Raw genomic sequence first — 16,389 nt, 5'->3', positions numbered from 1 at the left:
ATTTCCTTCTCTGGTGTCTTCTCTTCACTCCCTTATTCTGTCGAGGTTCTACAAGGCTCTGTCCTTGGCTCTCTGCTCTTCTCACGCTACACCACCTCCTTCTCTTGTTAAACTAATGCAATCAGTATCATCTCTATGCTGATTCCCAAATCTACGTCTCCTCCCCTGACATTGCCACTACCTGTGCCTCTGCAGTCTCCTCCTGGATGTCCCATCGTTACCTGAAGCGTAACATGTCCAAACCCGAATTAATAATCTTTTACCCCTTCCACTGTCACACCTGCACCCAAACTCTCTCAGTCAATAATACCACAATCTCATAGACACCCAAAACTCACTGCCTAGGGGTTTTCTTTGATACTGCCCTCTCCTTCATTCCGCACATTTAAGCCCTCATTAAGTCCTACCGCCTCCACCTCTGAGAAAAGGGAGTAACATACATCCCTCCTAATGCTACTAAAATCCTAACTCCCTTATCCTGTCCCACCTTTACTACTGCAACCTTCGCCTAATTGACATTCTCCTCGTCCGCCTGTCCCAACTTTAATCCATTCTAAATGCTGCTGCCAATCTCCTCTTCCTCACTCACCATTCCACCTCTGCTGCTCCACTACGAAAATCCATACACAAGCTTCCCATATCCAGTAGAATTACATTAAAAAACCCTAGTTCTGACTTTCAAAACTCGCAACTAAACTGCCTCCTCCCCAAATATATCCTTAAATGCTCCTTCCATTCTGCCCACGACATCTGCTTCTCCTCCTGCCTAATTACCTCCTCTCACTCCCTCCTACAAGACTTCTCCCGTGCTGCCCCCTCTCTCTGGATATCTTTACCACCCACCATCAGAGTCTCCCCCAGCTTTCAGACATTCAAAAACTGCCTGAAAAATCCTCTTTTTAAGGAAACCTATCTGGCATACTCCTAAAATCCACCAACACTATTGGTACCAGCTGTGCAGCTGGACCAGACTCCACGCTATCTAATGCCTCCAAACCGTAATAGGACCAGCTGTGCGGCTGGACCAGACTCCACGCTATCTAATGCCCCCAAACCGTAATAGGACCAGCTGGGTGGCTGGACCATATTTAATCCTGAGGCATACTCCGTCCCACAATGAGCAGCCCCTTTACCTTTTATTTGTAGATTAAGCACTTCTGAGCAGGGTCCTCGTTACCTATTGTATCTGTGCGTGTTTGTCCTTCTTTGTATGCCAGTCTGTTTATGTAATTTGTCACTGACTGTACCTACACAAAATAACAATCCCTCCAGAACAAGAGGGGGTAAGTTCTTATTTTCAGTCTTGGTGGGGCTTCTCGCTTGCTTGAAGATGTCACAAGGGATGCTCTAATGCAGTGCTGCTCAACTCCAGTCCTCAAGAATCTCCCCGCAAAGTCAGGTTTTCAGGATGTCCCAGCTTCAGCACACTTGTGCTGAAGCAGGGATATCCTTAAAACATGAACTGTTGAGGGGATCTTGAGGACTGGAGTTGAGCTCCCTGGCACTAATGGTCACGCTCTCTTTCTGAGCACTGTACGAGCTGCTCTTTGAAGGAGCCACAACAGAAATGATTGGCTAGAATCGAGAAACTGTTCGATTTACAATCTGTACAATGTAAAGAGAACAACCAAATTATTGTCCGATATGTTTATGAAAAAATGAAGTTTTAACCTTGTTTTAAAAGCCTCTTAACATCAGTATGAAATGTTGCCATCGCCCATAACACTCTTTGGGCTAATGGAAAATTATAGCCTTTTCCGCTTTACATCTAGTTCAGTGTTGCAAAAAATGGAACCAGTGTTGGGTATTTATTTTGTTTGTTTTCTATTTTCTTTTAAAATGTACCGATAGAAAATCTTCCTCTCATTTCAGGTTGATGGAGTAAACCTTCAGGGGTTCTCAAATCAAGATGTAGTTGGGGCATTACGAAATACCGGGCAAACTGTCCACCTCACTCTGGCCCGGAAGAAGAAGAAAACCTTTGCTTCAATTCCTATAGAAAGATCTCTGGATAGAGGTATTTTTTCCCTTTGTTATTAGTCGTACCGTGATGGTTTCTTGCCTTCTCAGTCGATGCATTCAGTACTACTGACGAGTTGAGCAAACCCCAAGGAGTAATGTTTGGTACTGTATCGGGGGTGGCCAACTCCAGTCCTGAAGGGCCACCAACAGGTCAGGAGATCCCTGCTTCAGCACAGATGGCTGTCTTACTGAGTCACTGATTGAGCCACCTGTGCTGAAGTAGTGATATCCTGAAAACCTGACCTGTTGGGGGCCCTTGAGGAGCGGCGTTGGCCACCCCTACTTTACAGGATAGCTGTTTTTTTGTAGTATTTTACTTACATTTTTAACTTTTATTTTTTTTTACGCTATCTTGTGAGATGGGACGCAACACATCAATGTCTAGTAACCTGCCCTAACAGAGGTATAGGTTTAGTTTGTTTCTGACATGATTCAATGACGAATATCAAATTGTACAATCCCTGTTGTGCCACAAAAGGCCGCACTTCAGAAGGGGCGAGCATGCGGGTGTGTTGCACGCTGAGCTCAATGGCAAGCAGTGTATTCCATTCGTTTGCGTTATCTGTAAGAGAGTTTGTAAATAGCAAATGTTTGGTTAGAAGATTTTCTTTTTAAAAATTCTTTTTAATTTCTTTGTTGTAGTTTTTAATTAACTCTGTAATTTGTAACGCATTTATTTTCTATCACTCTAAATCTGGAGCTTGACTAAATGCTACTTTTATTCTGCAGCCATTCAGACCGTGCCAGTGCCGCAGCTACCTGCCAGATCACCAGAGGCTGAAATCCACCTGATCCCTGACAAGGAAGAAAACCAGGAGCAGGCAGACAACTATAAAAACGAAATGAAGCTAGGTAATGGGAATTTGCGGGGAGTTCATATCTTCGCTTTATTCAAATGTTTATAAATGATTTAGAATCTCTTTAATAAAATGTACACATTTGTGGTATTGCTAAGTGTGGAGAAGGTGTTGGAGGAAAGTGGAACATTTATTTATTTATTTATAAAATATTCTACCAGGAGATAATACATTGAGTTGCCTTTTCGTTTTCAAGTATGTCCAGGGCATAGCGTTAAATGTCATGGTTACAAATACAGTTACATAAGTGAGCAGGGTATACATTATATATAACTACATTGCATGCACAGTAGGAGATAATATATACTATGGGCGTATGTAACAGTTACAGACCAGATTAAAATGTGAGACAGCTTTGGTTTAGAAAGAACTTAGACCGGTGGCAGCTGTGAGAGTCTCCGGTAGGTTGTTCCAGTTGTGAGGTGCACGGTAAGGGAAGGAGGAGCGGCCGGATACTTTGCTGGACTTTGGGACCATGAACAGTTTTTTGGCGTCAGATCTCAGATAAGTGAAAATGAAGGGGTTCTATGTCTTAACCCCGAGCCAAGTGTGTTTTGATGCACTGTTAAGTTGCATGACATGTAAGAAACCGTTCCTTGCGCTTGATGCAGATTGCAGAAGAGAATTCACCGCGCTTGGAACTTGGAAGGTTTGTTGGCGTAGAATGAAATGACGCAGAGTGTAACAACATTAAATACATCTCATTACAATATGTGCATCATGTAACTCTTCCCCAACACCTACTGAGAACCTGGGGCATGCGGAGCAACATTGGAGCGCCTTGATACATTGACATGGCATAAATATGTTTTGCTTCTAATTTGCCTTAGTACATAGATCCCCAAATGTCTTTATTTACATGTTTACTCCGATCCAGGATCATGTCTTCCCCTAAAAATATTCCAACAGTTATCCATTAAAAGAAAATACACACAGGATTCATATACCACATTTAAACGGCTGGCTACTCCATTTGAAGTTCTCAAACTTCTCATCTGGTGTGGTGCCATTTTTTTGTGATTTAGAGTATGTGTATGTATTTGCAGAAACAATACTCTGCATCACTGTGCAATGCTGCATGTTCATTTTTGAAGTGGGATTCCGCAAATCAGATCTGCTTTTAATTGAGAGTAATTGTACGTTTCCCAAAGGATGTATAACTTTATTTATATACGTACAGTAGCGCCTCCGGCTGTACTTGGTGTTTTACAAGAGAGACAATACAGTACAGGGAATTACAGTGCAATAAGTGCAACAAATAAGATCAGACAGTAGGAAAGGAAACCCCTGCCCCGAAGAGCTTACAATCTAAGTGATCATATAGCGCTACCACTTAAAGATTAAGGTATTTTATGTCATTCTCCACTATTTACAATCCGGTCTTATTTTTTTCCCCAACACTTTTTGTACCTTTTTTTTTTTTTTTTTTTTTTTTTTTTAAATCTTGCATCCAATAATACTTTCACAATGTATTTATTACATGTGTCTACACCAGGGGGGCGGCCAACTCCAGTCCTCAAGGGCCACTAACGGGTCACATTTTCAGGATATCCCTGCTTCAGCACAGGTGGCTCAGTCTTTGACTGCGCCACTGGTTGAGCCACTTGTGCGTACGCAGGGATATTCTTCAAACCTGACCTGTTCGTGACCTTTGAGGACTGGAATTGCCCCCCCGCCCAGCCACACACCCCCCTGGTGTAGAACAAAGTTTTGTTTTTTTTCAGGGGGAATCTGACTTTCATATAGTCTGCAGCTTATGACCCAGAACCGTATCCATGGTAACTATAGTTTAAAAATCTCCCGGTTCCCTCATCCATAACAGCCCTCACAACAGTCATTTAAAAAAATGCTGAGTTCAGTTGCCATTGATATCTTGAAAGGAAATAAGACGCAACTAAGCAGTATTAGAGCTGCCCTCGAAAGTTATGGTTATTATTTAAAAAAATAAAATTAAAAAAACCTTCTACAAAGGAAAAAAAAAACTATTTTATTTTAAGTGGGTCCTGGTACCATTATAACTTTGCGGTTACCGTTGAATAACAAATTCTGTATATATTGGGAGCGTGTCGTTCACACCGTGCAGAATGTAATCTGTTTGAGACACAGTGAATGGGAGAGGGGGAGTTGGAACAGTTAGAGGTTTGTATACATTGTGCCATTCTCTACTCCAAAGTCAAAACAAACCATTCCTTCATACCAACATTGAAACAATATCCATATTTTTAATCCATTCGTAACAATGTTGTAACCGCTAATTGCAGTGGTTCCCAAACAGTGTTCTGTGCGCCTTTAATTAAAAAAATATATATATATATCATCCTTACTACTGCAATAGTGTTTTGTATTCACAGGGTAAGTGGGCTGGGGTTTACAATGCTGCAATATATTTTTAAGGGGTTCCACTCAGTCACAATGTATTTTAAGTAGTCCTACATTTCTTAAAGATGAAAAACTACTGGTTGAATATATGAAATGCATGACTAATAGCAATGCTATGTTTGTTAAGCGGCTACCACTCTTGGGCATCATGCGTATTGTATTTACCAGGATCATTGTTCGAACATAACCACGGAAGAACTCTGATTAGTCCGTGGAGATGTAGCAGCTGCCGTCACAAATCCTACAGATGTTACTTGATTCTAATAGCAGACCGCCATCTCAATGCTCTTTCTTCCCAAAGAAGAACCTACTAGTAACTAGCCTATTTAAGGTTACCTAGTACACAATTTGAATCTCCACTTGTACAAAACACTTCTAAGCTTGTTCTATGATATTATGTGGCGATGGCTATCCTCTCCATTGGTTTTAAGAGAACAATTGCATGACGGACTGTGTCGGTGTGTGTTATGCGTTTGGGCACTCATGATTTCGTTCTGGGAGAACAGATGGGCCGTGTCAACATTGATTTGAGCATCCCTCGTTCTTCTGACAATATTGAAGTAAAAATTTTTTTTTATATATATTCTGTATATATGCAGAATAAATCTGATTCCACTGCTTGTTGAAATGGCAAAGAGTGCTTCAGCTTTTATAAGTTAAATATGACTTAAGTGGGAACATTATATCTGTGCTTAGCTTCCGACTAAGGTCAAATGCAGGACAACCAGTCATTCTATGCCATCTAGCCCTGTCAAATTGTCTTACTTATGCAACCAAGGCAGTATTACAGTCATGTAAGAAAGCTGAAAAGATATAAATGTCAAGATAGCTGAGCTCCCACGGAAGACTGGTTTAGAACTGGAGCTTATATTAGAGCTCATGTTACTCACTGGCCTAATTAAACCAGACAAGTCTTTATACCTGCCAAATGTATAAACAATGTCTACGATTGCATTGTACTGATATGGTCCCTTGATAACAATGATGGCTTGTCAGGTGTTTATTTCCCAAAGGGGATAGTGCAGCTGTAAAGCGATGAACACTTAAATCACACCAGAATACGCTGGGGGGTTTTTTTTGTTTGTTTTTTTTTAAACGCCATTTCCAAATACAATTTAAACCGTTTCACAGCACACATACATGATCTGTAATAACCAGGCTTGGTTATGATGTAATTTGTCTTATGCAATAAAAATAATGAACTGTATTGCCAATTAATCTACACATGGTATCTATGTGATATGAATCACAATACCACTGAACATTCATGTCGAAGCTGCAGAAAATTAGCTGTTGCAATAGTATTATAAATAGGCATGTTATATTGTGAATATATTGTTATATTGTGAAAGAATGAACTGTTTACGATGTGACTTTTTTTTTAAACCTTAAATAAAATGATCCCCCAGGGTTTATGTAGAGATGGGGGGGGGGGCTCAACTAGTCCTCAAGACCCGCCAACGGGTCAGGTTTTAAGGATATCCCAGCTTCAGCACAGGTGGCTCAATCGAAGACCGAGCCGGTGATTGAGCCACTTGTGCTGTAGCAGGGATATCCGTAACCTGAACTGTTGGGAGGTGTTGAGGACTGGAGTTGAGAACTGATGTAGATAAACGCACATTTTCTCTCTGAGCCTTTTTGTGACAAACCGATCTGTATCTGTGATTCTCCAATTGTCTGAATCAAATCTATTGTGTTCAGCAGACATCTATTGTAACAGTCGCTCTTCTTCCAGGTCCCTTACCATCTTCTCCCCAGAACGATGCTTTACAATCCAAGTGGGCAAAGCATCTTGGGCCAGATTACCTTGTTATGGTATGTAATGCACAAATACTGTCGTTCTAATTAATGGAAGCGCACAACGTTTTGTACATCTGAAAGATACTTGTGGGCTTTTTCCTTGGTGCATTATGCACTTGTTTTGGTGTAAAAATAACACTAGCTTTATACATGCAAATACTCCATTATTTCCTGTATAGAAAAGCAGGTAACGCTTGAGCATTAAAACAAATTTGGAGCAAGACTTGGTTACATTTGCTAATGATTTATTAAGCAAAATGATGGTTTATTCACTGGAATGCAGCACTACACTTTTTTTTTTTTATGTGCCATAGGTTAGAAGCAGGGGGTGTCTCCGATGTTGAACCGCTTTAATTTTGCCCGCGGGGACCCCTGCTTCCCGAGATACTTGCCTCGGAAGGGAGTGCTTGTATCTCTTACATGTCCTGTGGGCCAATAGGAAGCTTCAAGGTATGACGTCACAGCTTCCTATTGGTCCGTAGGACATGGGACTTTTAAGCCACCATATCGATAGCCCCAACTGGCCCTTTTTGGCTACTACTACTGGCACTCCCTTCCAAGGTAAGTATCTCAGGATGCAAGGGGTCCCCGGAGCGGAAATTAACCGCGGTTCTTCTTCTCTTTTTTTTTTTTTTAAATGAAAAATCATGATTTTCTTAATCTCTTTAGCTTCGGAGGTTATCATGGTAACCTTTAACACTGCACTGGGCTCGGGGGAGAGCCCCATTTTAATCTCCAAGGCACCTGACATTTTAAACCCTAATGTCTCGTTAAGAAAGTATCAGATTTAGAAAATGAAAAAGGCTATAAGAGGTCTATTAAACCAAATAAGCAAATACAATGCGAAAGATGGCAATCAGCGCATTTGCTGCTTTAAGTGTATTTTTTTGTGGGTAGTTGGGGTGTTCCGATGTTTCTGTAAATCAGTGGAGTGAGGAACAGTGTATTTTTATTTATTTAGTGAATATAAAGTTAACCCAATAAAATTAATTAATTTACAAGGTCTCATATGATTTGAAATGACACGTTCACTTGTGCATTAAGCCATTAAAAGATTAACTATTAACTATTCAGTCAAGTATATCTTTTCCGTATACTTAGTAAAATGTTAAATATTGACCCAGTATCTTCCCTGATTTTCACTTTCTTTTGATTTCACCGTTTAGGTTGTTGATTTGGATGCCAAGATTGCAGATGACGCGGAGTTGCAGAAATACTCAAAGGTCTGCATTGCATTTTAAAAGAGCCCATATGCTTGCTTTACTCTTTTGATCACATTAAGGGCCCTATTTGCTAAGTTACCCTGTACGCCACCTTACAGCATAGCTTGGTAAATGTGGCACTTAAAGCCCATTCAAGGGAATGGGCTGTAAGGGGTCTTCCAGCACGGAAGTTGTCTAGTGGAGTAGCACTGCTTAGTAACTGTGGCCCTTTATAGCGCATTCACCTGGATGACTAGCAGGCATTGCTGATGAAACCTTTTGTGTTGTGCCCGGCATTACATCCCATGCGTTACACGACTTCCTGACCATTCGAGGATTTAGAAATAGCTACACAATTAAACAAACTGGACAGATGTGGACAGCCTCCATAGCTATGAATACTTCATTATATAATGCTAATACAGAGTCGTTGGCTTGACCCAGTCTTCTGGAGTTTGGTTCTGGACAAGTGCAACATGGAAGGTTCAATGGGAAGCGCCTGAGCCTGCAGGGTCTCATACTTAAATATCCTTTCACTTTCTACATATCATTTTATATAAAGATTTTTTGTAAATCTCTCTCCTTTTGATTTCTTTCTCTAAAGTAATAGTTTTTGGCTAAAAACTACTAAATTGGTTTAGTATGGACTGTTTTCCGACACTTTTTTTCCAATCCAATAATCTAATGTGAGATTTTTCTTTTCAGAATGTGAGATAATAGATAAATTGTCAAAGTATATTTAGCCTAAAAAAATGATACAATGTAAAGTTGTCTCTTACAACAGGCTTATAACAATATCATTGCACACTTTAATGCTACTTTATTGTATTATCATATTTGGATAGGTGAGCGATGGATACAAATGGTTTTAATGATTCCCTCTTTGCTGAAATAACTAAAATATAAATCTCACTCTAGAGCAGTGATGGGCAACATGATCGACTTCAAGTGCCACACATTGCAGAAGGGATGCTGCAGCCGTGGGTGGGAGATTTTGCTCGCGCCCTTCAGTCGGCTGCTTAATGCCGGCGCCCTGGTGAATACAGTCCCAGTCTTCCTCTTACACAGGGAGCTAGTGATTAGTACAGTACAATATTTAGCAGCGCACTGGCATTGTGCAGCTAAGGGAGTGGGGAGAAGCTGCGATCATCTGAGAGCAGCCTGCTGTGGCAGCCAAATGTTCGGGGGGGGGCATAGCTGAAGCCCCCGTGGGCCACCTCCTGCCCACCAATGTTCTCGGGCAGTGGTTACCAACTTCAGTTCTCAAGGGCCCCCAACAGGCCAAGTTTTAAGGCTGTGTCTCTCTGTTTCAGAACAGGTGGCTCAATCAAAGTGGTTGAGCCACCTGTGCAGAAGCATGGATATCCTTAAAACCTGTTCCTTTTGGGGGTACATGAGGACGGGAGTTGGGAATCGCTGCCCTAGAGCAGGGCAGCGCAAACTTTTTCTGCTGCACCCCCCTGTCTTACCTGCCTCGATGCATGCGCCCCCCTCCCTGCCTTAGAGCTGCGTCAAATGACGCTACAGGGTCATGTGACGTCACGTGATCCGCGGCGTTATTTGACGCCGCGTTGCCATTGCGACGCGTCATAGAGCATCTGCGTAAGTAAAGAGTTGCAGAGGCCTCACACGATCCCCGGCATTTAATTTAAATGCCATGGGGAAGAGCGCGGGGCCTCTGCAACCTACCGCGCCCCCCCAGCACAAATGGTATGGTAAATATACAACTAATCTCTTAGAATGGTATATATTTAAATCCTTGTTCTGATTTCCCCCCCCAATAGCTCTTGCCTATACACACAATGAGATTAGGAGTGGAACTTGACTCCTATGACGGACATCATTACATATCATCCATTGCTCCCGATGGTCCAGTTGCCAAACTTGGAATTTTGCAGCCAGAGGATGAACTCTTAGAGGTAATGCACTTAGAACTTTAGTATGTTACGTGGCATTGCTGTAGAACATTCTACAATGTTACACAACATTCTTATTTAATTATTAATGCAGCATGAACATGGATTTTCTTACTATGATATTTCAGGGTGGATGTAAATATGTGGTACATTCATTATGTGCCCTATACATTTATTATGGTTTTATTTTAAACCAATATTTCTTCTAGTCGCTCACACTTCAGGAATGCAGCTGTGTAGAAGCAAATAGTTATTTTATATTTGTTTCCTTGGGATTTCACCATTTTTTTTCCTTAGCTATCCTAACATCAATATCGTTTTTAAAAGTTCTGACTTTTTCAGGTGCCAAAGGATAAAATGTCTAGATTTGTTGCAGGTTTGTTATAGGATACCTCTTTTTATTAGACCAACATTATTTATCTTCTTGGGTATTGTAATACACAAGGTTTCAAGTCCGCAAAATGTGTTTATTTAGATGTAACCATCTATGAAAAAGGGACATTTATAAACCCTCTAGTTTTGTATACAGTAATACTAGGTGGTGATTTTGAGGGAGAGTCTGCGCTAACTTTCGAGTATGTATGTATGTATGTATGTATATATATTTTAAACTGGTATTGGCCATGTATGTGAAACATGTAGTCACTGTAATTATGTAATAAGGGATTAATGAAAAAGTGACCAAAAGATTATTAGGTTACTATTAGTCTGAGATCTGAAGGATAAAGTAGAATATATTGCAGTCCCTCCATCAGCCAGTGGTAGTTTAACCAAAAACTCTTAAATGTCTTTGTAAGCGCTCTTAGTGTTCACCATGCCTGCATTTGCAATGTAAAGTGCTCCATACACAGCATGCAGTGGTTCTACATTATATGTTATGTTATCCCTGTTGGTCTAGAGATTTCCCAAGTATTTTCATATATAGTTATAATGTAATAAAAGCAGGCTAAAAATGCTTGGCTTAAATATTTAATACTCGTAGAAACCGATCAGTTGCAGAAAGTTTCCCAAAATATTTTTTTTTTAGAACAGCAGAGGAAAACTTATTTTCATTCTGCTCACATTCATTTTGACCTAAAGAGCTAAACTGCTGTGTCAGACTTCTGTGTACACATAATTTAATAACCTCAAAAGCCTGTTGGATTTGGTTTTGGAGGAAATTTAATCTTGTTCTGGAAGAAATTACATATTTTGACAGATCGAAAAAAAATAGGATTGAACACAAGACATAATATTGGTTAGACCACTATAATAAATACTTTAATATCTGCATTATGTTGGCATTATTGAATAGTGGGGCTACACCCAGCCACATGTAAGGTTGTTTGAATTTGCACAGCAACAGAATTGTAAGTATAAAAATACCTTGGACAATTTGCAGAGTGAATTCCATGTAGTAAACCGAGGAAGGAGTATAATACTTTTTATTGGACCAACAGAGAAGCTACAAGCTTTCAAACCACACAGGGTTCTACAGGGTAGATCTGATGAAACCTCTGTGGCTCAGAAGTTTGAGTCCAATAAATGGTATAATACCTACCCCTTCTCTCTCCTTTGTTACTTTACTACGTGGAAGTAAGGACCAATACTGCTACCCACCGTTCATAAAAATATCGAAGAGACAATATATCTCAAATCCCTAGCTGAGGCTCCTTCAAACACACATTCTTATTTACATGGACTTTTTTTGTATGCTTTGCAAATATTCAGCACACAACCATGAGTTCTATTGCATACAGTAGGTTAGTCATCGAAATGGAACGGATGTAGGAACGTGTATATCCTAATTGTATATATGTTGTGGTCATGTTTGCAGTGCTCTTATCTGTTAAACTTGCATTACATAAAATGGTAACGTGCTTGTTTGACCATTCCAATCCCGGAAGTCCAGTGGTACCATTCCATGGCTGACCAGAAATGGAGGTGGAAGGCCCAAGCGGCATCTGGAAAATGAGCCTTCACCTGTGACGTACCTAGTACATCAGTACGGCCTCTGGAGTGTCCAGGCCCCGGACATACCAGGTCATAAGGGCAGCAGTCACGTGTAGAATATATTTAGAAAAATAAGAATCCAACTAGACAATTTCAATTAGTTTGAATCACTAAAGATGAGAAAAGATTGAGGTGGGGATTCTCCAAGGTGTGATACGGGATCTTGTACTGTGATTCCACATTCAGTATTTCTCAATGTCGGATAAAGCGGGATCGCCCTGCAATAACCCATTTCGCACCGTAGTGACTCCCGGCGTCGGCGGGAAAGCAGGAGGGATTGCTTTAAATGGCTGTCACTTTGCCTGTGGTTTATTTTATAGGTGAATCATGTGCGGCTCTTTGGAAAATCTCGCCGGGAGGCCGTTTCTTTCCTAAAGGAAGTGCCACCTCCATTTACACTAGTCTGCTGTCGCCGTTTGTTTGATGATGAAGAAAATGAAACATTTGTGGATGACCTGAACACCTTGGAAATTCAAGATGAGAAGGTAAAGTTCACATTGCCGCTTGTTATATGTAGCTAGACTCGACCGTCTCGCTCGATTAAACGCATTCTATTAAAATGACTTCTTTTTGTCTTGCTTTTTCATATATGCGGCACTCCAAATCTGACTTTAACATCTGGGTTACTTTGTGATATACTTTGAGAATAGTTCAGGGGTAGCCAACTCCAGTCCTCGAACTACCGGCATGTCAGGTTTTCAGTATATCCCTGCATCAGCACAGGAGACCTGTCGGTAGCTCTTGAGAACCAGAGTTGGCTACCCCTGCAACAGTTCATCATCAACAACAACAACTGTTTAGACGCTGATGGGAATTCTGATTTTGTGAAGCCTTATAAGTGAACGTGATTGCTTGCAAAAACATACATACATCATGCATACGTTTTTGATTCTTGCCTTATTCTCTCATGTCAAACTATTCGGTGGAGATTTGTTCTACTGCATAATATTGCGACCATAACAGCAGTTCTGGTGACTTTGCTTTTCTAAGTACAAAGCTCTGCCTGCAAAAATAATTCTGTTCCATCTATATAATACTGTATATATTCCTGATTTTAGCATAATACAAGAAGTTATAGAATATATTCGATAAAAAAAAAACGGCAGTCACAGGACTTTTAGCAAAAAAAGTTTTATTGAACGTTCAAGGTTTTGGTTCAATCTAGAACCTCTCAAAACAGTTCTAGATTAAGCCAAAACTTTGACTGTTTAATACATTTTTTTTCTCTCCAGTTTTTTGCTAAAAGTCCTGCGAGTGCCTGATTTTTTCATTTGTATTGGATGTTTCGCAGTTCCTTCAAAATTATTTAACACACACACACACACACCTGTGCAAGATAATCCGCAAGTGTTTAACTGAAGATGTACATTTAACCGTGATATGGTGAAGAAGGCTATTGAAGATGCCAAACGTTTAAAGAAAATGAAGCAGCGACTTATGATTGGGGAAAAAGCAAATCATTGCACTTAAACAAGACGATGGATAAAACATAAAAGATTGTGCACTTATCATAGAGAGCGTAAGATTTCTACAACAAATGGTACAAGAACACCGTTAACAGAAGGAATAATGCAGCAGCGGGAGAGGGCAAACCACCAATGATGTACCATGTATCCATCCAGAAGAAGTAGCAAAGGCAATACAATCCATGAAGAATGGTAAGACCACCGGGGAAGATGGAATTGCAACTGAAATCTTGAAAGAAGCTGGGAGTAGAGAAAATCGATGCAAAATTCTCTTGTGCTATTTGAACAGGGAAATTCCAGAACAATGCCATTGTTGTGCTCATCCACAAGATAGGAGAAAAAGACATCTAGAACTGACAATCATTCGATCAACTTCCAATCACAACATTTTTACAAAGATACTCAATAGTTGGCTACAACAGACCTTGGACTTTACTTTTTAGAGACAAAGTGGGATTTTGCAGTGGTTAGAACACAATGGACCACATCCAAATTGTACACTCGATTTTCCAAAGTAATGAATATAATCCACCACTCCGCTTAGGATTCATACTGTAGATTACGAAAAATAATTTGATTGTCTACACCTCAGCTGTTTTTATACGCATTAAAAAGGCTGTGTTAAAGAAGCATACGTTTACCTTTATAGGGAACAGTTAGTAGAATGACACCAACTATTCTATTACTTGAATATAGAAGCGAATTGAGGATTATAGGTGATACCATGTCACCTATGATTTTCAGATGACCTTGTTTTTGCCATTCTTGTCGAAGACCTTCAGAAACAAATCTGAGAACTCGCCGAAACTACGAAGACTGTGGGCCTCCATATGCATCTCGGCAACACCAGAGTGATCAACGAATGTCCTAACTCTACAAATATCAAAATTATGGAACAATACACATACTGTTTCCACTTATGAAGTTCTAACTTGGCCAGCAAGTATCGATGGATTGGAACCTTTTTGAATGAAATCAATAGCACAATGAAAATGGGATGGAGTACAATTGGAAGAAACTAAATAATCTTTTAAGGAAACCTTCCACTGTGCCCCAAGAGAAAAGTGTTCTACCACTGTATTCTGCTTGTGATCATGTATGGATGGGAAATTTGGACCCTAAATGCGAAGATAAATCAGAAGCTCAGACAAGTCAAAGATGTATTGAGAGAGGTATGCTTTATGTTACCTGAAGCGATAGGAAAAAGAATGAAGGGTTCGAAAGCAAACAAAAGCCAGTGACATCATCACAAGGGTCAAGAAATTAAAATGGCAGCATGCCAGACATGTTAAAGAAGACTTTACCATTGTTGGACAAAGACGGTATTCAACTGTATTCCACAGAATATCAATACACCAAGATGACAACCAAAAAGCGAGGATGAAAATCAGAATTTGTGAAAGCAATATGAGATCATTGGGGAGGCCTTCATCAAGCAATGGATTGAGAAGGGCTGGACATGATGATGAGTTGGATAACAGGGGTTAAATATATATGCTGCTATATCATCCTCTTCAGCACTAGCCTGATGTCATTGCCTCAATGTGGCGAGTAAGTGGCAACGGGTGTTCAAGAAGTTGTATAATACTTGTGCTGGTAGGCTCAAACGTACTATGAAAGCTTGAACAATATACCTGACTAAAGTCAGGTCCTTGCCAACATGCAAAAGAGGCCAGCAAGGAAAGTAAGTCCTCAACCTCCTAATATGGAAGCTGCCGAAATGCAATGGTCCTCATTCTCTGGAGGCTGGATTGACCCTGGGCTCAACAGCATTCATGAAGGCAGAACATGCTCAGAGGTTAATCGGCTAATATTTAGACCTCAATTTGACTACCTACAACTGCCAGACTCACTCCAGGGAAGCAGCACTGAAAGAACTTAAAGACGAGCTTGAAAGAAAAAATAATAATATACATGATGAGGTTTGGGGGTGTTGGGGGAGGAGTGTGGGATGATATTGATGGGGATGTGCTGGCAAGGAGCGGAGCTCACCAGTCCAGAGGTGGGCATTGTCAATCTGGAGAGAAGGGGAATACAGGTGCTAAGGCTGCTGGGAGGAAGAACTGGGGAGTGAGCCTGCCGGGGAGGATCTGGGTATGGAAATGCAGGGAGAGCTTTTCCTCCGAGCCGCAAGGAACAAAAACTGAGGTTGTCTTGTTTTCATCTCCTCTTTGGACAGTGCTTGAGCCATTGAAATAGAGGGGCTCCGATTTTGCTGCTCCCCCATTCCTGAGTTCACACATCTCTAATTTGGACTGCTACAGTATTTGTGCAGCTCTTTTTGACGTACATAATATAATTTCGTGACCATTTTGAAAGTCGATTATTTCCTCCTTTCTAAAGCTGTATATGCCTTTCTTTTACATTTAGCAGGAAGACGATGAAACACAAGGCTTACAGCCCTTACCACCATGGAAAAGCAACAGTGAATATGAAAAGGTAATCCGAAAAAGTATTGCGTTTGTGTTGCCAGACTCTTTTGATTTCCCTATTTCAGCTTCACTTAAGGAATTCAAACATTGAGATTCATTAAGTAAAAACTGTGGATCAACTTCTAAAATGCAATAGCTCCTTTCAGAAAAGGAAATGGATATTTGTCACTCTATATTATTTTAACACCTATTGATGATATCTCTTGCAAATGTGTCTAACCTCTTTTAACCATATATTTCACCTTGTTTTTTGTTTTTTTGCCCGGTGGAGACAAAATGGCCACTAGGTTCACCCTCGCTCTGGCTGCCAATAGAAAGCTGTG

At 40.5% G+C, this 16,389-nt stretch overlaps 1 protein-coding gene across 10 annotated transcripts in view; it reads left to right on the top strand.

Annotated features, from left to right (window-relative positions):
• PATJ (PATJ crumbs cell polarity complex component) overlaps window positions 1-16,389 on the top strand; it is a 154,519-nt gene that overhangs the window by 24,533 nt on the left and 113,597 nt on the right. For 9 of the 10 annotated variants that reach the window (XM_075615974.1, XM_075615973.1, XM_075615969.1 and 6 more), the window contains exons 11-17: window positions 1,873-2,017; window positions 2,752-2,874; window positions 6,994-7,073; window positions 8,225-8,281; window positions 10,045-10,179; window positions 12,489-12,653; window positions 16,005-16,073. In XM_075615974.1, coding sequence (XP_075472089.1) covers window positions 1,873-2,017; window positions 2,752-2,874; window positions 6,994-7,073; window positions 8,225-8,281; window positions 10,045-10,179; window positions 12,489-12,653; window positions 16,005-16,073 — 774 coding nt within the window. The remainder of the gene's footprint in view (window positions 1-1,872; window positions 2,018-2,751; window positions 2,875-6,993; window positions 7,074-8,224; window positions 8,282-10,044; window positions 10,180-12,488; window positions 12,654-16,004; window positions 16,074-16,389) is intronic. The other variant, XM_075615970.1, reaches the window with a different exon arrangement.

Source organism: Ascaphus truei, chromosome 10 (assembly GCF_040206685.1).
Source record: "Ascaphus truei isolate aAscTru1 chromosome 10, aAscTru1.hap1, whole genome shotgun sequence".
NCBI lineage: Eukaryota > Metazoa > Chordata > Amphibia > Anura > Ascaphidae > Ascaphus > Ascaphus truei.
Note: the sequence above shows the minus strand (reverse complement) of the source record. Positions and strands in the feature narration are given on the sequence as shown.